This window comes from Mustela lutreola, chromosome 18 (genome assembly GCF_030435805.1).
Source record: "Mustela lutreola isolate mMusLut2 chromosome 18, mMusLut2.pri, whole genome shotgun sequence".
Classification (NCBI taxonomy): domain Eukaryota; kingdom Metazoa; phylum Chordata; class Mammalia; order Carnivora; family Mustelidae; genus Mustela; species Mustela lutreola.
In genome coordinates, this window is record NC_081307.1 from 8,202,214 (window position 1) to 8,224,349 (window position 22,136).

General features: G+C 37.1%; 1 protein-coding gene across 4 annotated transcripts in view; it reads left to right on the forward strand.

Moving 5' to 3' along the window:
• The window catches only part of NSD3 (nuclear receptor binding SET domain protein 3), a 125,881-nt gene that overhangs the window by 54,064 nt on the left and 49,681 nt on the right, over positions 1-22,136 (forward strand). For all 4 annotated transcript variants that reach the window (XM_059155982.1, XM_059155983.1, XM_059155984.1 and 1 more), the window contains exons 3-7: positions 3,889-3,960; positions 4,782-4,944; positions 13,246-13,400; positions 15,163-15,678; positions 18,517-18,643. In XM_059155982.1, coding sequence (XP_059011965.1) covers positions 3,889-3,960; positions 4,782-4,944; positions 13,246-13,400; positions 15,163-15,678; positions 18,517-18,643 — 1,033 coding nt within the window. The remainder of the gene's footprint in view (positions 1-3,888; positions 3,961-4,781; positions 4,945-13,245; positions 13,401-15,162; positions 15,679-18,516; positions 18,644-22,136) is intronic.

Genomic DNA, 22,136 nt, shown 5'->3' on the forward strand with positions numbered 1-22,136 from the left:
TATGATACTATGTTATCTGTTGGTTTAATCTCCTTACTTTTCTGCTTTCTTTTGAGCTCAAGTCAGTGTCCACTAAATATTTTTCCCACCCAAGCCCCAACCCTGCTTAGCTTCTGAGATCAGATGAAATCAGGCACATTCAGGGTGGTATGGCTATAGACTAAATGCCTCCTAGATATTTCTGTTTTGTTCATGCATTAGCACACTTTACAAGGTGTATTTCCTTTCTATCACTGCATCATCCTTATTTGACTTAGAATAAATCTTAGGCTTATTTCTCTCCCTTGCCATTGTTTCCCTTTTAAGATGAATCTGTAAACAATTTTAACAGTGTTTTAAGCTAGCCTGAAGCAAAAGCTAGCATTCTGAAACAAACCATTAAAACAATAATAATACATTAAAAAAAGATAAGGTATTTGGGGTTTTTTTACATCTTTTTTTTTTCTTTTTTAAAGATTTTATTTATTTATTTGACAGAGAGATCACAAGTACGCAGAGAGAGAGGCAGGGAGAGAGGGAGAAGCAGGTCTCTGCTGAGCAGATAGCCGATGCAGGGCTCGATCCCAGGACCCTGAGATCATGACCTGAGCTGAAGGCAGAGGCCTAACCCACTGAGCCACCCACACGCCCAATTTACATCATTTTTTAAATCTTGAGGTATATTATATTCTAAGAACAACATTATTAATAAAATTATAGGTCTATTTCAAGATTTCTTACTATCTTCTGTAACATTCCACTTGGAAGGTAGAAAACCAGTAAGTTTTTCTCCAAGGAAGGGTGCAAATGGAATGCAGTATTGCATTACTGCATGTACCGAATGCAAACCAGGAGGAAAAGGAAACAATTTATAACCCCCCAACAAAATAAGACATTTGAATAATAAAAAGTTTTGAGGGAAATTCCATCTTTAATCCAGAAATGGATTAAATGGACTTCAGACCAGTTCTTAAAATAATAGTAGGATTCTATTGTTTGGCAAAGATGAGTCACTCCTTATCTATCTGCCCTCAAATGGAGTTTCGGAGATCCCTTACTCCCAGACATCATGAAGATTGACTGTGCAGAGGAGGATGACTCCCTTTCTTAGCGACGTATGTACTTCCTCAAGTGGCCTTGTCTTCTTGTTGGTAGCTTGAGAATGAGAAGTGGAGGTGAAGGCTTAAACTACTTCTGTAGATTGAAGTGAAGCTACCCAAAGGGCCTGTGCAAATGGGGACAGTATTTCCAGACTGCTTTATTCTTATACCAGCATTTTGGAAAACAGTTTTCATTTGAACTTAGATTTTTCTTTCCTTGCTCAACGAGTGTGTCCTATTAGATTACATAGTCATAATACCACCACAGACAAATCTGACAGTGAATTTTGTGCCCATCAGCAACTTGTCACTACTTTTTTTCCCAAAATACTCTCCATGTAATAGCTAACATGATTTTTAAAAAACATAAATTGGTGTATGCTACTTCTTTACCTCATCCTCTTTGGTGGCTTTTTATTGCCCTTAATATAAAACGCTTGACTATACTTGTAATATAGCCTGCCTCCCCTCTCTCATCTTATAACCTCTCTCTTTGGATAATTAAGTCAGTTGTAAAGGCCTTCCTGAAATTTCTACTTTTTAAGCCCCAGAAACTTCACACATGCCATGCCTTCTTTCTGGAATGTTCTGCCCATTTTTTAGTAGACTAACTACTCTTCCTCTGACTCTCAGATTATAATGGACTTTCTCAGAGAGGCCTTTTCTGACCTTCATATTTAAAGATACACACTCTGGAGCGCCTGGGTGGTTAGTGGTTAAGTGTCTGCTTTTGGCTTGGGTCAGGATCCCAGGGTCCTGGGATTGAGCCCCATATCGGACTCCCTGCTTGGTGGGAAGCCTGCTTCTCCCTCTCCCACTCCCCCTGCTTGTGTTCCCTTTCTCACTGTGTCTCTCTCTGTCAAATAAATAAATAAAATCTCAAAAAAAAGGGAAAAAATAATAAAGATACACACTCCCACATTATTTCTCTTCGTATATTTACATTGTATAAGTGTACGTTTTTAATTGTTTACTGTCTGTCTGTCCTACCCAACTGTAAACTTTCTGAGGTGAATGATCAAATTTATTCGTTTCATCATTGCATACCCACCTACTAGAATAGGGCCTGGAAAGTCATAGGCACTGCTGAATAAGTGATTGCTAATTGGTGTTTAGGTTGTTAGTCTGGCTTCTCATTTCCTAATAGTTACAAACCTTTCTACAATTTTTTATTTAATAAAACTTTGTTTTTGCTGTTTTTGTAACAGTGTCTTCAATTAATTGAAAATTTTAAGTAGCTTCTAGAATTACCCATATTTTAAAATTGGAATTAAGACTTAATTTGATGGGTATATCTCTCTTTATGCCATCTAAATTAAGTTCTGTTCTTTGACAAGTGAAAAGTCTTAAAAAAAATCTTTTAAATTACAAAAGTGATCTGCTTTTTACAGGAAATACATGTAATACAAAAATATAGATCCTTCACCATTTCCCTAACCTCATTCCCCAAAGATAACTACTTTTATCATTCTGGTATAAAATGTATCAAATACCTCTTAAGGCATGTATGGGCTATTTTAAAATAAAAAGTTGGAAGATGTTGATAGACATGTAGATTACTTAACCATCTTCTGCTTAGATGTTCTCTTTTTGTTTTCTGTAATTTCTTAAAATATAATTGCCTAATTGAAGAATGATATATTTTGAATTTTGATAGATACTTCTAAGTACCCTTCCCAAAGGGTTGTAGAAATTAATTTTTAAGTAATATATGTGTGGGTTTTATGATTGGAAAAGTAATGTTTATCATAGACAATTTGACAAATAACAGAAAGGCACATCAAAACAATCACTTTTCCATCACCTGGTAGTATTCTAATTTTTCTTTCTGTACACATTAAAAAAAAATTATTTTGGGGTGCCTAGATGGCTCAGTGGGTTAAGCATCTGCCTTCAACTCAGGTCATGATCCCAGGGTCTTGGGATTGAGCCCTACATTGGGCTCCCTGCTCAGCAGGGAGCCTCTTTCTCCTCTCTCTGTCAAATAAATAAATAAAATTTAAAAAATAAATTTAAAAAATTATTTTTCCAAGATTGGAATCATATTATACAAACTGCTTTGCAGTTTTTTCTTTTCAAATAACATTATATTGTTATTTTCCTATGTCATTTTATTTATTTATTTTTTTCAAAAGATTTTATTTTTCAGTTATCTTTGCACCCAGTGTGGCACTTAAACTCACAAACCTGAGATCAAGAGTTGCACGCTCTACCATTTAAGCCAGCCAGGCACCCCTCCCATGTCATTTTAAAATGTGTGTTATTTCACTGTCTTGTTATACTATAACTTATTAGGCTAATTTAAATTACTGGACATCTAGATTGTTTTCTAGTATTTGCTCTTATAAATAGGACTAGTGTGCATATCTTTTTGTGTATTTATACCTCTCAATGCTTTTCAGTATACATATACATTTAGAAGTGGATTTGCTGGATCAGAGTCTGTAAATTTAAGGTTTTTCATACATGCCATATTGCTCTCCTGAAAAATTCCAAGTTACATCTTACTAGCCGTCTGAGAGTGCTCATTTTTCTGCACCCTGTTAGGTTAAAAAACAATAGCAACAACAATCAACACATAAGTTTTAAAAAGTAATAAGAAATGAGAGATACAGCTATGGTGTGGAATGGAACATGAATTTAAGACATAGCATCATGTACTGCAGCAGTTGTGTTCTTATTACCTACGTTATTCAATTAATAAATGTCCTTTATTCTCTTTCCTATTTAGTTTTGATTCTTTTTGTGTATGTCACTGTTCTTTGGTTGGCTGCCATTTTCTTCTTTTTATCTATACCTTTTCACCTAGAGACCAAATGAGAGGGTTGACACTGTGTCCGAAAAACCAAGAGAAGAGCCAGTACTAAAAGAGGACCCCCCGGTGAGTTGCCATATTGAATACTGTCTAACCAGGGATGGGGTAAGGAGGTAAAGCAGAGGGGTTATATTGTAACACATACCATACGTATTATTACAGTTCCATACTTCTGGATTTCAGAAACTATACTGAAATAAATCTTGGAGCTGGTTTAAGAGGTAGATACTTTCAGTGAATTATTTTTCTTTTCAAAACTATGACCACTTTTTCTTATTGAAATATAATTGACATATATCATTATATTAGTTTCGGGTGTACAAAATACCGATTTGATATGTATATGCATTGCAAAATGTCCGCTGAAGTAAGTGTAGTTACTGTCTGTCACCATACAAAATTACAAAAATATTTTTATGACCTTTTTTTTTTTTTAAGATTTTTTATTTATTTATTTGACAGAGAGAGATGACAAGCAGGCAGAGAGGCAGGCAGAGAGAGGGGAGGAAGCAGGCTCCCCGCTGAGCAGAGAGCCCGATGCGGGGCTCGATCCCAGGACCCTGGGATCATGACCCGAGCCGAAGGCAGCAGCTTAACCCACTGAGCCACCCAGGCGCCCAACCATTTTTTAATGGATTATGTGAATTCTCAAGATTCCTTATCAGTAATAAGACATCAGAAATATCAGTCCTATTTTCAGTATTTGGAGTGGGGCTTATTATTTTCTTCCTCTTCCTTTTTGCTAGTTATGGTTAAGTATTAGGGCAAGTATAATTGAAGATAAATTTTACACGGTGAGCATGTTTAATTTACTTTGTTCATAGTTTCTTTCTTTTCTTTTTTTTAAATTTTCTCTGCTGACGAAGTTTTATGACCTTTTCCTATAGGTTCAGCCAATATTATCTTCTGTTCCAACAACAGAAGCGTCGGCTGGTGTTAAGTTCCAGGTTGGCGATCTTGTTTGGTCTAAGGTGGGAACCTATCCTTGGTGGCCTTGCATGGTTTCAAGTGATCCCCAGCTTGAGGTTCATACCAAAATTAACACAAGAGGTAAGTAAAGGCACAAATAGATATTAAAGGTTAGGGGAAAAATTGAATATTAAATGTTGTATATGACTGTAAGGATATGCACATAAGGGGCACGCTGTTAGCTCAACTAGTTATGCATGTAACTCTTCGTTTCAGCTCAGGGTCTCATGGGTCATGGGACTGAGGCTGCCTTAGGTGCGTGTTTAATGGGGAGTCTGCTTGAGGGTTCGCTCCCTCTGCCCTTCCCCCCACTCATGCTCCCTCTCTCTCTCTCTCTAAGGTAAATAAATAAATCTTAAAAAAAAAAAGAATATGCATATAATCTGACACCAGAAGATATCAGTTTTTAATAACCAGTGCTTTAGTCATGGTCATCTTAATGGGCAGAAAGTCTCTACAACTGATAATGGTCCTTGTTTTCCCTTATAACACCCTACATCTGTGGGGCGCCTGGGTGGCTCAGTGAGGTAAAGCCTCTGCCTTCGGCTCAGGTCATGATCTCAAGGTCTTGGGATCCAGCTCCACATCGGACTCTGCTCAGCAGGGAGCCTGCTTCCTCCGCTCTCTGCCTGCCTCTCTGCCTACTTGTGATCTCTGTCTGTCAAATAAATAAATAAAATCTTTAAAAAACCAATACCCTACATTTGTTTTATAGTTTCTTCTATACTTCTTTAAAAACCTTTATCTGACTGACATCTCATGTGAATTCCAAAAGAGAGAAAGCAGTTGGGTAAATAATAAGATGTCTTATAGAGCTTAGTAGGCATTTGGGCCATGCTTTTGTTTTACATGTTATTTCATCATTGACTCCTTTGAGTAGTAATTTTTTACCCACACAAGTGCTTTTCATCCTGATAAAATTTTCAAGACGCTTTTTCCCTCCACTCCGTTTTTGAATCTGCAAATTTGCTGAGACATCTTTATACATTCAATACGACATAGACGTACGACTTGAATCTATAGAATCCTACCTTAGGAATATTAATAAATGTTGAGGAAGGATGTTTTCTAACTATTCTCTATTCTTTTCCATGGGTTATCTAAAACATGTGTATTAGATTTCTAATATTCTAGCATTTGGAAAGGACTTGCTTAGTTAGGGGAAGGTTTGAGCTTGGAATTTATTTCTGGATATTTGCTTCATGAACTTACCTGTTATGTGTTTAATTTCTTCTTGTTTGTGACAACTTTGTGCCTATTTCTTTTTTCTTTTACTTTAAACTTTCTGTCTTGCTCCCTGTTCACTGTTAGGAAGAAAAAAAGTGTCTACATAAGTCTTGCAAGTCAGATTTGTGACAGAATCAGCCATATCTGTAACTTTTGTGCTTCATAGCCAGTAATATGCCCTGGTATAGAAAGCAATTATCTGTCATTATACCCTGCTGATTCAAGATTGGGTAACTGGAAACATCAGTGGGGCAGAAGTGAAAACAACAACAACAAAAACCCAGCATTGTTGAATATCAACTTTCGTGCAAGGCACTGTATTAAGCAATTCTCTTATATATTTTATCTTATATATCTGAATTAAGCAATTCTCTTATATATTTTATCTTATATATCTTATATATGCAGTCCACATAGCAGCAACACTACAAAGTAGGTAGTATTATTATCTTTATGTTTTGAATAAGTAAATAGTTTCAGAGAGACCTTATTCCATAACCCCCACTCTTAAACATACTATATATTAAAAAGAAAACAATGAATTCACCTAGTTATAATTTACCAAGGCTGGGGGAAGGCAGTCCTAGTTGTTTGATTTATTACTTATTATTAAGGGTGTTGGATTCAGTAACCTCTGAAGTATCTTGCAGGTTTAATAATCTATGATTCTATGAGTGGGAGATTTTCCAAAGGATCAAGCCTTATTTAATTTTAATTCCAGGTAACATACAGTGTTCTTTCAGTTTCAGCTGTATAATGTAGTAATTCAGCACTTCCATACATCACCCTGTGCTCATCACAAGGGCACTCCTTAATCCGCATCACCTATTTAACCCATTCCCCCACCTACCTCCCCTCTGGTAACCATTAGTCTGTTTTCTATAATTAAGAGTTTGTCTCTCTCTTATTTCTTCCCTTTGCTTGTTTTGTTTGTTAAATTCCATGTATGAGTGAAATCATATGATATCTAACTGACTTAGCATTATACTCTCTAGCTCTGTCCGTGTTGTTGCAAATGGCAAGATTTCATTCTTTTTATGGCTGAGTAATATTCCCTGTGTGTGTGCGTGTGTGCGTGTGTGCGTGTGTGTGTGTGTGTGTGTGTGTATCACATCTTCTTTATTTACTAGTTTGATAGGACACTTGGGCTGCTTCCGTATCTTGGCTATCGTAAACAATGCTGCTATAAACATAAGGGTACATGTATCCTTTTACATTAGTATTTTTGTATTCTTTGGGTAAATACCCAGTAGTGCATTTGCTGGATTGTAAGGTAGTTCTGTTTTTAACTTTTTGAGGATACTCCATACTGTTTTCCATAGTGGCTGCACCCGTTTGCATGCCCACCAGCAGTGTAATCCCACATCCTCGTCAACACCTATTGTTCCTATATTGTTAATTTTAGACATTCTGATAGGTGTTATAGTTTTGATTTGCATTTTCCTGGTGATCAGTGATGATGAGCATCTTTTCAGGTGTCTGTTAGGGCAAAGCCTTCTTTAATAAAATAATCCATGTACCTATCTGGGTCTCTACAGCAATCTGAGGTATTCTATCATGTGAGAGTTGTGGCTCTTCAATTCTCTCTCCTTAGAAAAGCGTGATTTTTAGATTATATAATTTCACATTTAATTACTACATGAAAACCTAATTACAGCTTTTTTGGGTGGAAGTGAGAGCACAATTTGTGCTGCATCTGTATTTCAAAGAAAGTATTTAAATTTAGGAATTAATCTAATCAAATCAAGTCATGATCTTAGGGTTGTGAGATTGAGCCCTGTGTCGGGCTCTGTGCTGGGGATGCAGTCTGGTTAAGATTCTCTCTCTGCTCTGTGCTCACACTTGCTCTCTCTTCCTCTAAAAAAGAAATATTTGAGAGTCATTATTTTTCTTCATGTATATTGTAATTAATAGATAGGATAGTAAAGATTTTTACTGAAAGTTTTAAATGATATCATTATACCTAATGAAATTTTTATTTTTTATTTATTTTATTTAAGCTCAATTGATTAAGATAGTGTATTACTAGTTTCAGAGGTTGAGTTCAGTGACTCGTCAGTTGCATATAACACCCAGTGTTCATTATACCCCTTGCTCTCCTTAATGTCTATCACCCAGTTACCCCATCTCCCTCCTCCCTCTCCTCTTGCAACCCTCAGTCTGTTTCTTATGGTTTTCTTAAAGTTTGGCTCCCTCTCTGATTTCATCTTGTTTTATTTTTCCCTCCCTTTCCTTATGCTCCCTGTTTTGTTTCTTAGATTCATATATGAGTTAAATCATACAATTGTCTTTCTCTGATTGACTTAATTTGCTTAGCTTAATACTCTCTAGTTCCATCCACATCATTACAAATGGCAAGACTTCATTTTTTGATGACTGAGTAATATTCCACTATGTGTGTATGTGTGTGTGCATGTGTATACCACATCTTCTTTACCTATTGTCACTTCTTTTTTTTTTTTTTTTTAAGATTTTATTTATTTGACAGAGAGCGATCACAGGTAGGCAGAGAGGCACTCAGAGAGAGAGGGGGGAAGCAGGCTCCTGCTGAGCAGAGAGCGTGGCGTGGACCTCAGTCCCAGGACCCTGGGATCACGACCCGAGCCGAAGGCAGAGGCTTAATCCACTGAGCCACTCAGGCGCCCCCTCTTGGAACTTCTATTCCTAACGTTTTTTTTTTTTTTTAAAGTTTGAAACTAGATGGTTTTACTTTCATATTATTTTTCTTAAATAAAAACATTTCTGGGGCACCCAGGTGGCTCAGTCATTTGAGCATCTGACTGGAGATTTCATAATCCTCAGGGTCATGGGATTAAGCCCCCTGGAGGGCTCCACACTCAGCTAGGCATCTGCTTGAGATTTTCTACCTCTGTCCCTCCCCCACTTATGTACATACATGTACGGGCTCTCTCTCCCTCTCTCTTTCTAAAATAAATAAATAAAAAAATTTATTTTTAAGATTTTATTTATTTGACAGAGAGAAATCACAAGTAAATGGATAGGCAGGCAGAGAGAGAGAGAGAGAGGGAAGCAGGCTCCCTGCCGAGCAGAGAGCCCGATGCGGGACTCGATCCCAGGACCCTGAGATCATGACCTGAGCCGAAGGCAGTGGCTTAACCACTGAGCCACCCAGGCACCCCTAAATAAATAAAATTTTAAAGAAAATATTTCCTCTGCATTTTTCTTTTGGAATTCAGCCTATTATTCAAAGACAGATTTGCCTACTTCTCATTTTTTCAGGTCTTTAGGTTTTTATTTGATTCATATTCTTTGGCCAGCAGGAAATAAAGTGATAATAACAAAGAGGCAGATTGTTTGATTTGTTTCATCTGTACTAATGATGTAATAGAGGAAGAAGTTGAAAATAAAGATTAAAATGAGATTGCATCATCTGTGTTTTTGTTTTCATGTTTTTAACTATAATTTTAACTCTGATTCTGAATAACTAACTGATTTTGAAAACAGATTATGCCCTATGTTCTTTTAACCTTGTTACCTGTAACCTGTACCCACTGCCCTGTTTTCCAAACTCACATATGCTATATATATATATATATATATATATATATATATATATATACTATATGTATGCTATATATAGAGAGAGAAAGAGATTTTATTTATTTACTTGACAGAAGGAGACACAGTGAGAGAGGAAACACAAGCAGGGGAAGTGGGAGAGGGAGAAGCAGGCTTCCCACCGAGCAGAGAGCCCAATGGGGGGCTCAATCCTGGGACCCTGGGATCATGACCTGAGCTGAAGGCAGACGCTTCAAGACTGAGCCACCTAGGCGCCCCTTCTTTTTTTGTCTCTAAAAACCCTTGGACTTTTGATAAACCTTCTTTGATTAATTATATTTAAATTTGTGCTTAGCTCTTCCTTCTCAGATTATATGGAAATTGAACTGTGAGTGTATTTCTCTCTTATAGGCTATTTTAATCTGGTTTCAAAATACTTCTTAGGTAATCTCCCATTAATGTCTAACAAAATTTTAAAAATTTCAAATGCAAGATACAGTCGATTTCAGATAACTGAGTTCAACTTAAGCTTATACCTGTATTTTTCTAGTCAAGATCTGCTTATTATTTTTCTCTGCCTACCTGAATTGGATTCACTAAGACCAGTTATACAGTACTCTATTAACCTGAGACATTTTCTGTAGAGTTATGTTTTTCAAACTTTGTATGGAAAAAACCAGTTTTTGTTTGTTTCTTAAAACAAATGGACCAATGCTTACGTAAAATACATTAAAAGTAATAACAAAAAGGAAAGGCCCCTACCCCCCAGCAAAAAAATATAGTATAAGATCCCTGGTCATGTGCCTAAATGTCATGACAACGTCAAATTATCATAGTTTCTAAATGCTTACTCTTCTGTGTTTATTTTGTCACAGACTGGCTTGTTCTGGGAACCACACTTGGAGAGTAGCACTGTTCTAGAACAGCAGTTCTCAGATTTTTTGGTCCCATCACCCCTTACACTCTTACAGTTTGATGACTCTAAAAATCTTTTGTTTACATGGGTTGTATCTATTACTATTTATTTTAATTTGGAAATTAAAGCTAAGAAAATTTAAAAATAAATTAGTAAATTAAAAATTTATTAATTCATTTAAAAATTATTATATGTTGTCATTGTATTTTTATGAAAAATACTTTCTCAAAAATATTGAGAGAGTAATATTTTACATCATTGCAAATCTCTTTAATGACTGGCTAGATACTAGATTCTTGTATCTGCTTCTACATTCAATCTGTTAAAATTTCTTATTTTGGTTTAACTATATGAAGATAATCTGACCTCAGACAGATGAGTAGTTGAAAAGGGATACTGTATTTTAATAAACTTTTTAGGTAATGTGTATATATTTCTTTGATATGTACACCAAAACTCAACAAGTGGTGGGTTAGTTGGAATATGGAATCTGAAATCATATCCATAACCTTTTTGTACTTTGTTACATTGGACTCCTTTGGTTCTGTCTTGCACTTTGAATGAATCTTTTACCTTTCATGATTTGATAACTTTACATATTGGCCATTTAAAAAATAGTGGTTTGGGGTACCTGGGTGGCTCAGTTGGTTAATTGTCTAACTTTCGCTCAGGTCATAATCTTGGGGTCCTGGGATTGACCCCTGCCTTCCCATGGGCTTCTGCACTAAGCACAGAGTATGTTTGTCTCCCCTCCCCCTCTACTCCCTCCCCCTGTGCAGTCCCACTCTCTTTTCTCTTTCCCTCTCTCAAATAAATAAATAAATAAATAAAACTTTAAAAATTTTTTTAAAAATAAAAAATACTGGCTTTAATAAATGAGATGTCATCTTCCAAATGTTGACACATTCTTCTATAGATCTTTTTTCTTTAGATTGAGAGTGTGCATAGGAGCCACGGGGAGGAGGAGAGGAAGAGATAATCTTAATCAAGGCTCTGATCTCACCATCCTGAGATCATGACATGACCTTAGCTGAAATCAAGAGTTGGGTACTTAATCGACTGGCCACCTGGGGGGGGCCCATCCCCCCCCGTTTATATTTATATATATATGTGTGTGTGTATATATACATATATATATATATATTTTTAGATTTTATTTATTTATTTGACAGAGATACAGTGAGAGAGAGAACATAAGCAGGGGGAGTGGGAGAGAGAGAAGCAGGCTTCCTGCCAAGCAGTGAGCCTGATGCAGGGCTCAATCCCAGAATCCTGGGATCATGACCTGAACCAAAGGCAGATGCTTGACGACTAAGCCACCCAGGCGCCCCTTTTATAGATATTTTTAAAATTACATTAGTTTGTATGACCAGTTATTTCATCAGAAAATTCTTTGATTATTGGGAAGTTGGAAGACCCAGGTTTTCCAAAATTCTAATATTTGCTTGAAAGATCAAATTTTGTCATTGGCAACAAATACTGTCAGTTGATTTCATTGAAATAGCAAACTTGCTTTGTTCGTTTTAAAGGAAATACCTGCCAAATGCTCAAGTTCAAGTAACCATAGTTTTTCTGTCAGTCGTTCTTTCCAGTAAAAATGATGAAAAAGTGACCAGTGATCTTGCAGCTCAATCAGTCATACAAGTACTTTTCCTCAAGATAACTGTCACCCTTCAGTAAACAAAAGTGCTTTATGCATACCTCCCATTTCAACATGCAGAATATTAAAAAGATAGTGTCCAGAGGTTGAAATTTAGTGAAATTAATCATTTTACCACTTCATCAAGGACATTAAATAAAAGCAGCTTTTTGTTTTAACTGCCAGTGTGTGGTTGTATAAGATCCCTGATCATGTGCCTAATGTCATGATAATGTCAAATTATCATAGTTTCTAAATGCTTACTCTTCTCTGTAACTAGAATGTGAGACTAGTATAGTTTGGTGTCGCTCACTGTCTTTATTTGTGCTAACATCCCAGCAGTCTTACCATTGTTCTTGCAGTATTAAGTGCAAATGCTACCACACTGAAAAGACAGTAGCATCTTGGTATTATTGTGAAGACAGTTTTGACCTCACAGGATCCCTGAAAGAGTCAATAGCCTCTTCTCCACCCTTGAGGCTGTATAGCCCACTTTTATACAGTCAGAAAAGCAATTTGACTAGCACGTTTAAAGTCCAAGAAAATATGTTATAAATATTTTTTAAAGATTATATTTGAGAGAGAGGGAGCACAGACACGAGCACCCATGAGCTAGGGAGCAGGGGTGAGGGGTGGGTGGGCAGAGAGAGAGAAGCAGACTCCTTGCTGAACAAGGGCTTGATCCCAGGACTCTGAGGCCAAAGGTAGACACTTAACCGATTAAGCCACCCAGACTCCCCTGTTACACACTTTTTGAAGAAAAAATTATTCCCAGATTTGTTTATAAAAAGGTTTGAGACAAGGAAAAATAAGTTGTGTAGCCAAGGTAACAAATCTGATAATTAGCAGAATTTCTGATTTTCTTTCTTGCTGGACAAATTTTAATCATTTGGGAGTGATTTTTTTTACAGTAACTATTAGTTGTGGAATTGGCAGGTGTTGGATTATGTCTTTGGACAATCCAAAGCGTACGAGTTTTAATAGGAGTGATGCCAGGGAAGCTGGCATAGGTTCATCTTTTTGGCAGAGTATATGTGAATGCTTATGTTCTGAAATGGTTAATAAGAATTTTTGCTTTCAGGTGCCCGGGAATACCACGTCCAGTTTTTTAGCAACCAGCCGGAGAGGGCATGGGTTCATGAAAAGCGAGTACGAGAGTACAAAGGTCATAAACAGTATGAAGAATTATTGGCTGAAGCAACCAAACAAGCCAGCAATCACTCTGAGAAACAAAAGGTATCTGACAGCATACTAACATTACCAATTGAATATGGTTTTTAGAGGACTTAATTTAGTACAAGTTTCCATACTTGAATTTAGAGAGTTGCTAGAATGATGTTATTTTAACCTAAGTTCAGCTGGTATGTATGTATGTATTTATTTATTTAAAAGATTTTATTTATTTATTTGACAGAAAGAGAGATCACAAGTAGGTAGAGAGGCAGACAGAGAGAGGGGGAAGCAGGGTCTCTGCTGAGCAGAAAGCCCGATGCGGGGCTCCATCCCAGGACCCTGGGATCATGACCTGAGCTGAAGGCAGAGTCTTTAAGCCACTGAGCCACCCAGACGCCCCCCTAAGTTAAGTTTTAATAATGTATTGTATGCCAGTAGGTCTTGTATTTCATATAAACAACATTAAAATACTATTAAAACTTGAACTCTGCTTAATACAGTATTGGATTCTATTTTTGAATTGAATTAGTGTTAGTATACATAAGACTAGTAGCTGCTAGTGAAACGCGGATTTTGCTAGGGAGTTCTATTCTTTCTCCTATTTCATTATCTTTATATGATTCCCTTTATTCTTATCTAGTAAAATTTGTTTTGTGAAAGTGAAGTTTCTAAAATATTTAATGAGCACCTAATATGAGACAGGCACTGTTTTAAGCATTTTGTGTATATTAATTCATTTAATCTTTATAACAACTTAAGTGGGATAGATGCCATTATTCCTATTTCTGCAGATGAAACAAGGCACAGACAGCTTAAGTAACTTGTTCAACCAAGGATACACTTAGTGATGGAACCAAGAAATATGTTTGTGGTGGGGGATATTTTAGAATTATGACAGCAACTCCTGATTACCTATCTGGTTGACATTTTTAAACTTAACTAATTTTAGGGTGGTCTCTTGTGATTCAGAAATTTGTCATATTTTTACTCTTTAAAAGCTAAATTTGATCACACAGGATTTTGATTAATTTTATCAGACAACATTTTACAGATTTATAAATCAGCATTTCACATATACCATCTCTTCTCATAGTTTCATTAGCTAATTTTGGGCTACCTCAGTCTAACGCCCTAGATAATTCCTGATGGCTTTGGTCATCTTGCATACTTTCATTCAAAGTTTTCTTACCTGTCTTGGCAACTCAAAGTCTTCTGAGCAACAGTGAAGGAGACCTATGGAAATTGGTTCGGGTTTATTTTTTCTCTCATATATTCTTTCTTTCCAGTGTCTTATCAACTTTCATTTGTTCCTCTGGGCTCTCTTCTTTCTCTGCATTCTGTTCCTCTTTGCATTATGGTACAAACTACCAGCACAACTTCAAATACTGACTTCGCCATTTGCTTTGTTATGATCTCTGTAGTACCCCAGAGTCTTAGGGTGTCATTTTTAATGTTAGTGTTTCATTGACCACTGAAAGTAATCGTTCTGCAATCTCTCCTCCCTTTCCCTCATTGCTAGCTTTTTATGAATGTAATGTGAGAAGGGACGGCTCCCTCTTTGAGGAACTTGTCCAGAAGAGTGGTCAACAGAAAAGGAAATATGAAAGAGAGTAGACCTGCATGTCATCTGATAGTAATACTGACTTATCAAAGTTAGGGAGTTAGAACATTTCATGTATTTGACTGAAGAACCTGAATATATTGATTTATGTTACCTGGAAAGATGTCAGGATCACGTGGGAAATACATATTGGTATAAATGTACCAATTAGATTGAAATGTATCCCATAATACCTGTCTTTTATCTGCCTGGGTCTTTTTTTAGATTCGGAAACCCCGACCTCAGAGAGAACGTGCTCAGTGGGACATTGGTATTGCCCATGCAGAGAAGGCACTAAAAATGACTCGAGAGGAAAGAATAGAACAGTATACTTTTATCTATATTGATAAACAGCCTGAGGAGGCTTTGTCCCAAACAAAGAAGAATGTTGCCTCCAAAGCTGAAGTTAAGAAAACCCGAAGACCAAGGTCAGTGCTGAATACTCAGCCGGAACACACCAATGCGGGTGAAGTGGCCTCCTCACTCTCGAGTACTGAAATTCGGAGACAGAGCCAGAGGCGGCACACTAGCGTGGAAGAGGAAGAACCACCTCCTGTTAAAATAGCCTGGAAAACGGCCGCCGCGAGGAAATCTTTACCAGCTTCCATTACAATGCACAAAGGGAGCCTGGATTTGCAGAAGTGTAACATGTCTCCAGTTGTGAAGATTGAACAAGTGTTTGCTCTTCAGAATGCTACAGGAGATGGGAAATTTATCGATCAGTTTGTTTATTCGACAAAGGTACCTCCTTTCTTCATGGGTGTTTTGGGGGAATATTAATAAGTCTTCAACCTTGGTATTTAAAAAGAAACCTCATAAACAACACAAGGTCATAATTTAAATGCCCTTTTACCGCTGCATTTGAAATGTACGGTTAGTTTACTGTGTCTAAGAGGGCAAAAAAGGTAGAAAGACTGTGTTTTCCTCCGTTTTCCCCCCTCTTTTGTAAGATCCCATCTGTACTAGATTAATCTTGAGCTGTGCAGCCAAAATTGAGCTTAGCTCCCTAAAGTTGTGCAAAAAAACTTGGCGCTTTGCCTATTTCTAGTTTGTATAGTTAGTTTTTCTTAGCCACAAAGTGTGCTGCTTATTACATTATTTTTCTCAGTTATCTGAATTTACCACTGTAATAATTATACCTGTTAATCTGTTTGGTTGCACCAGCAATTTTGTTAGGCTCATGTTGGCTTGGGAGAGCTAATGCATTTTAGAGAAATTCCAGAACTGTGTTTGTTCTGTAACAATTAACTGTGGTGATAGCGTAGGTAATGGGTAAAAATACCTCTTCAAATTGAATACCTCCATTAGCCAGCTCAGAACCTCCATTTAGGACACTTGTATTTTAGCTTTTAGACTTTAAAATTGTGTGATAACATTTGTAATGTTTATTCCGTATACCTCTTCACTATCCTCCAAACCCTTACCACAGTTGTAGGCTTGTGAATTCAATTTAGTGGCACCTCATGGGTGTGTCCTTTTTTCCTCTGCTTATGCACCTGAAAATAATTAAATATAAGTATGCCTCATCAGTGCTATATTTTTCCAAGTTTTTATCTAAATTCCAGGTATGTAACATATAGTGTAATATTAGTTTCAGATGTAGAATTTAGTGATTGAACACTGACATATGATACCCGGTGCTCAAGTGATAATATTTTACTAGAGAGAACTATAAGGATTCTCTGTTAATTTGTTTCTGACTGTAGGTTCAACTAATTTCAGTAAGACTAAACTACTTGGAAAGACTTAAGTTACAGTCTCCACTTGGTTCTGTTGACAGCTTGGAATAGCAAAGGAATACCTTGCTACTTATTTATTTTTTTGTTTTTTAAAGATTTTACTTATTTATTTGACAGACAGAGATCACAAGTAGGCAGAGAGGCAGGCAGAGAGGGAGGAGGAAGCAGGCTCCCTGCTGAGCAGAGAGCCCGATGTGGGGGCTCGATCCCAGGACCCTGAGATCATGACCCGAGCCGAAGGCAGCAGCTTAACCCACTGAGCCACCCAGGCGCCCCCTTGCTACTTATTTTTAATGCAAATTGGCTTCATTCTCGAAGCTAGTTTTTATCTGCATTTGGATATACAAATCAAACTTTGTCACCGTGCTCCAAAGAGTGCTATTTAAATGAAATTGGGGATAAAGTTGTCTTTTTATTTATTTATTTATTTATCCATTCATTTATTTAAGTTTCTAAAAAAGAGTTATTTATTAGAGAGAGAGCACTCCCCACACATGAGGGGTCCCCAGGCAGGGGCAGAGGAGAGGGAGAATCTCAGGCAGACTCTCCACCTAGTGTGGGGGGACGGTAGGGGACTCAGTCTCATGACCCTGAGAACATGACCTGAGCCAAAATCAAGAGTTGGAGGCTTAACTGCCTGAGCCACCCATGCATCCCCAAACTGATCTTTTTAAAATGAAGACCTTAAAAATGCATATATTTGCAAACCACTCCTTTATTTCATTGTGTTAAAATACCTAAAATGAGACAGAGCTGTAATTATAGCTGCCTTCTATCTGCTCCAAATTGCTTATTGGGTACACATTTTGGTCATCATGAATGTCAGATTTCTGTATCTAAGGATATTCTTGTCTTTTTTTTTTTTTTTTTTTTTGAGATTTTATTTCTTTATTTGACAGCTATAGAGAGAGCACAAGTAGGCAGAGTAGCAGCCAGAGCACAAGTAGACAGAGAAGCAGGCTCTCCGCTGAGCAGGGAGTCTGATGCGGGGCTCAGTTCTAGGACCCCAGGATCATGACTTGAGCCAAAGGCAGCTGCTTTAACTGACTGAGCTGCCCAGGCGCCCCTATATTCTTGTCTTTTGAGACATGTTGACATTTTCAATTGGAGAAAGACAACTATCATATGATCTCCCTGATATGAGGAAGTGGAGATGCAACGTGGGGAATTTGGGGGTGGGGGGTAGGAAAAGAATAAATGAAACAACATGGGATCGGGAGGGAGACAAACCATAAGAGACTCTTAATCTCACAAAACAAACTGAGGGTTGCAGGGGGGGTGGGGGTGTAGGGAGAGGATGGTGGGGTTATGAACACTGAGGAGGGCATGTGCTATGATGAGTGCTGTGAAGTGTGTAAACCTGGTGATTCACAGACTTGTACCCCTGGGGCTAATAATACATTATATGTTTATAAAAAAATTATTTTAAAAAATCTTAAAAAAAAAATAAAAGACATGCTGACATTTTGATCTGTGTAGTAAGGTACTTAACCAAATGAAAATGACTCAAGTTATTTTCCTGTGATGAGGTAAAGGGAAAGACTATTCAGACAAGAAAACATTTTGGTTTTGACAGAAAACTAGGTGATACAGGTTCAGTTTTTAGTGATATGCCTCATGTGGAATCATTTTTTTTTCCTCACATAATCTCATTATACATTTTAGAATACATCCTGATGATTTAATAAAATTGCTCTGGTAATGGCAAAGATGATAAATTAACTACAGTCAAAGAGTGTGTAAAATTCAAGCAAGTCATGACCATCTTGGGCTGTCTTTGTAAGCCAATTAATGCCATTTGCCTGGTGATCACCTATTTTTAATTTGCCTTATTTTAAAGGGAATTGGTAACAAAACGGAAATAAGTGTCAGGGGACAGGAAAGACTTATAATTTCTACACCAAACCAGAGAAATGAAAAGGCGACTCAGAATATATCATCTCCTGAAGCAACATCTGGTCCTACAGGTGGGTAAGGAATGAAAAGTATATAGATCCATTTTAAGAGGTCATAGTTCTGTTTTGCTATAACATGGTAGCTGCGTTCCTAAGAAACTTTTAGTTATCAAAATCAGATTATATTTAAAAAAAATTAAGTTATGAAAGCATTTATTTCAATAGGGAAGAATAGGGGCTAGGGAGTTTTATTCATAGTAAGTTATTTTTCCTACAGGAGTTTAAGTTAATAAGAAGGTTCTGTAATTAAAAGAGTATAGTTAAGAAATCTGTACACAGCTGAGTAAATGCACCATCTGGTTATCTCTCTTTGCATGAAAATGACAGCTTTACTTTTCTAGCACTATTAACACCTTCTTACCATTTCATTCTTAATCTTTAATTAGAAACTAATTGACAGATGCCCATGCTTTTTTTTATTATTTTTAGGTGTAGTAGATGTTAGTAAGTAGGGGACTAGGGCCTAACTCTCCTATTATAATTCTGTTCTCTGATTAACAGATACCACGAATAGAAAATCAAACCGTATTATTCTTGTTTAAAAGAGAAATGCCTAGATTTAGTAAGGTTGTACCTTTGGAATGGTCAAAGTAATTTTTTTTAAGGGACTGACATACTAAGTATCTTATTTTTAACTGAGTTTCTGGTTGGTTTGTTTTATATAACAGTATTACTGCTTCCTACAGCCATCAAGAAAAGAGTTAGATTGTCAACTGGTTTGGTCATTTAGAATCTTGGTTTAGGAGAAAGGACTTTGTTTCACCTTATTCTTTTAAAAAAAAATCTGGAATCAAATCAAAGGACCAAATAATTTTCTAGAAGGAATAAAATCTTGAGAATTGAGGTAGTAGCCTTGAATCAGTACTAACTCAGGCACAATCATGACTGAGTGGCACAAAGGGGCAAATAGTTTCGTAAGGGAAACTTTGAGTAAGATTCTTACCATTTTAAGAGCTAAAATAAAAGCAGTCATTGTTCAGGAAAGACTTTGGGCTAGCTTTTCTTTAGAAAAAAAAAAGGTGAAGAGGTGCTACAAGATAGGGAGAGGTGATAGAAGGGGAGATGGGGGCATATATTGGATGGGACATGCAAAACATTATGCCTTTATCCAAATTTGAACTGGGAAGGGAAGCTGCGTTAAAGTAAGGAGAGAGTAGCAAAGTCCAGAACCAGATTTGCAACTTGTATCATTTCACAATACTGTATAAAAAAATGAAATTATGATGTTAAAGAAATGAGTAAGTGGACTTAAAAGATTTTGCATTAATTAACCATAATTGAAAACATCTGTTCCTTCTTTGAAGATTTAAAGAATTTTTTGTTCTCATCTCTCCATAGTCAGGTACATCAATTTTGTTATCTTTCTTTACACTAAACTGTTGTAATTTGTCTGGTTTAAGTGTTATACTTAGCCTAGGGGGATCTCTATTTAAATATCTACATTCTCCTATTTAGGGAGAAAGTAAACTCTCCATATTAGATTGATCTTAAATATTACACTTTTGGGGGCACCTGGGTGGCTCAGTGGGTTAAGCCTCTGCCTTCGGCTCAGGTCGTGATCCCGGGATCCTGGGATCGAGCCCCACATCGGGCTCTCTGCTCAGCAGGGAGCCTGCTTCCCCCTCTCTTTGTCTGTTGCTCTGCCTACTTGTGGTCTCTCTCTGTCAAATGAATAAATAAAATCTTTTTTAAAAAAGTGTAATTACACTTTTTAAAAAAAGATTTTATTTATTTATTTGACAGCGAGAGAGAGATCACAAGCAGGCAGAGAGGCAGACAGACAGAAAGGGAAGCAGGCTCCCTGCCGAGCAGAGAGCCCGATGTGGGGCTCGATCCCAGGACCCTGAGGATCATGACCCGAGCCGAAGGCAGAGACTTTAACCCACTGAGCCACCCAGGCGCCCCAGAACATTTTCTTTTCGTGTAGTCTTTTTGCTGTAAGATTAAAGTTTTGCTATAAATTTATTTTTTTTAAGTGAAAGGTAAGTGGGAAGTTCTAATTCTTTATATCTGGAATAAGCGCAGTTCCTTCTTTAGGTAGGTGCTGTATTTAGGTTGTAAATTAATGAGTGCTCTAAAGCTTTGACATTGGTTTAAATTTGGTTGCCAGCTGTGGTTGATGAGCATATTTTGCCTTTTTAAATGACCATTTTGCTTCTTGTAGAAATAACTTCAATAGTTGAAAAGTGAGAGAAAAGACTTGATCTCCCTTCAGAAACCAGTTGTATCATCATCTCAGTTGGTGTCAACTACTAGGCAGAATTCTCGAGCCTTTTCTAATAAATTTAGGGGGCGCATAGAGTGTGTGGCACTGCTAATTTCTGTGATTTGAAGAATTGTATTTGCCTTTATAATAGATTTCTAAACTATTATCCAGATATGGTCCCCTCCTCTCTCTCAGGACACAAATGCAGTACTTTTTAGTGGTTTTAATATGGTAAATTTTGTGTTCTTTCGGTAGCTTTCAGAACAATTTTTTTTTTTTTTTTAAAGATTTTATTTATTTATTTGACAGAGAGAAATTACAAGTACACTGAGAGGCAGGCAGAGAGAGAGAGAGAGAGAGAGAAGGAAGCAGGCTCCCTGCTGAGCAGAGAGCCCGATGCGGGACTCGATCCCAGGACCCTGAGATCATGACCTGAGCCGAAGGCAGCGGCTTAACCCACTGAGCCACCCAGGCGCCCCGCTTTCAGAACAATTAAAAGAAATAGTGTTGCTTTATTTTCTATAAGATAGTAGATCAAATAACCATCTCTACTTAATGGAACAGTTATGTTGTCATCCTCAAAACAAATGAAGCTATTTTGTTTTAAGCATTTCTATTTTCATTTTCCTCTTTCCTGATAGGTACTTGAATATTGATGATTATACTAAAGTCTGGATTTCTGGGATACTCAGGTGTCTGTGAGGGTAGGATATCTGTTGTCTTAGTGAATGTTTCCATCAGTGTAAGCAGCAAAGTGAGGATGAAGGAAGGAGCCAACACCTTCATTTGTGACTTTTCTGCTAGAAATTAACACAGCTCAGGAACAATACATTAGTATCAGACTACCTCCTTCTTCCCCAAAACAGACATAGTTGGATCCTTCTTTGTTTTGGCTTTGAACTAAGGTGAACGAAACCATTTACACATAGACAAGAACAATGAAACCACAAAATATAAAGATAATGGGGAAGGTTTTACTGAAGTAGCTTCTGCCTGCTTTGATAAGAGCTTTCTCCCCTGGCAAGGTGTAGAAGGGTGATTATTATGTAGGAAGGACCATGCAGGTGGTCCGAGCACTGAAAAGATGGAGAACAGCTGCACCGCAGGCATCACTCCTTCTCAGGATTCCAGAATGAATCATTCCTGACTTAGCATTCTTTCCAGTTGTGGTCTTCATTCTAAGTTTTATCCTGTCCAGAGTGGGGTCCATGTGAGGTTATTTTCCTTTTTCTGTTTACTTCCAAAAAATTTTACTGTTTAAAAAATACTATTAGTTTCTGTTTTACTATTTAACATGAA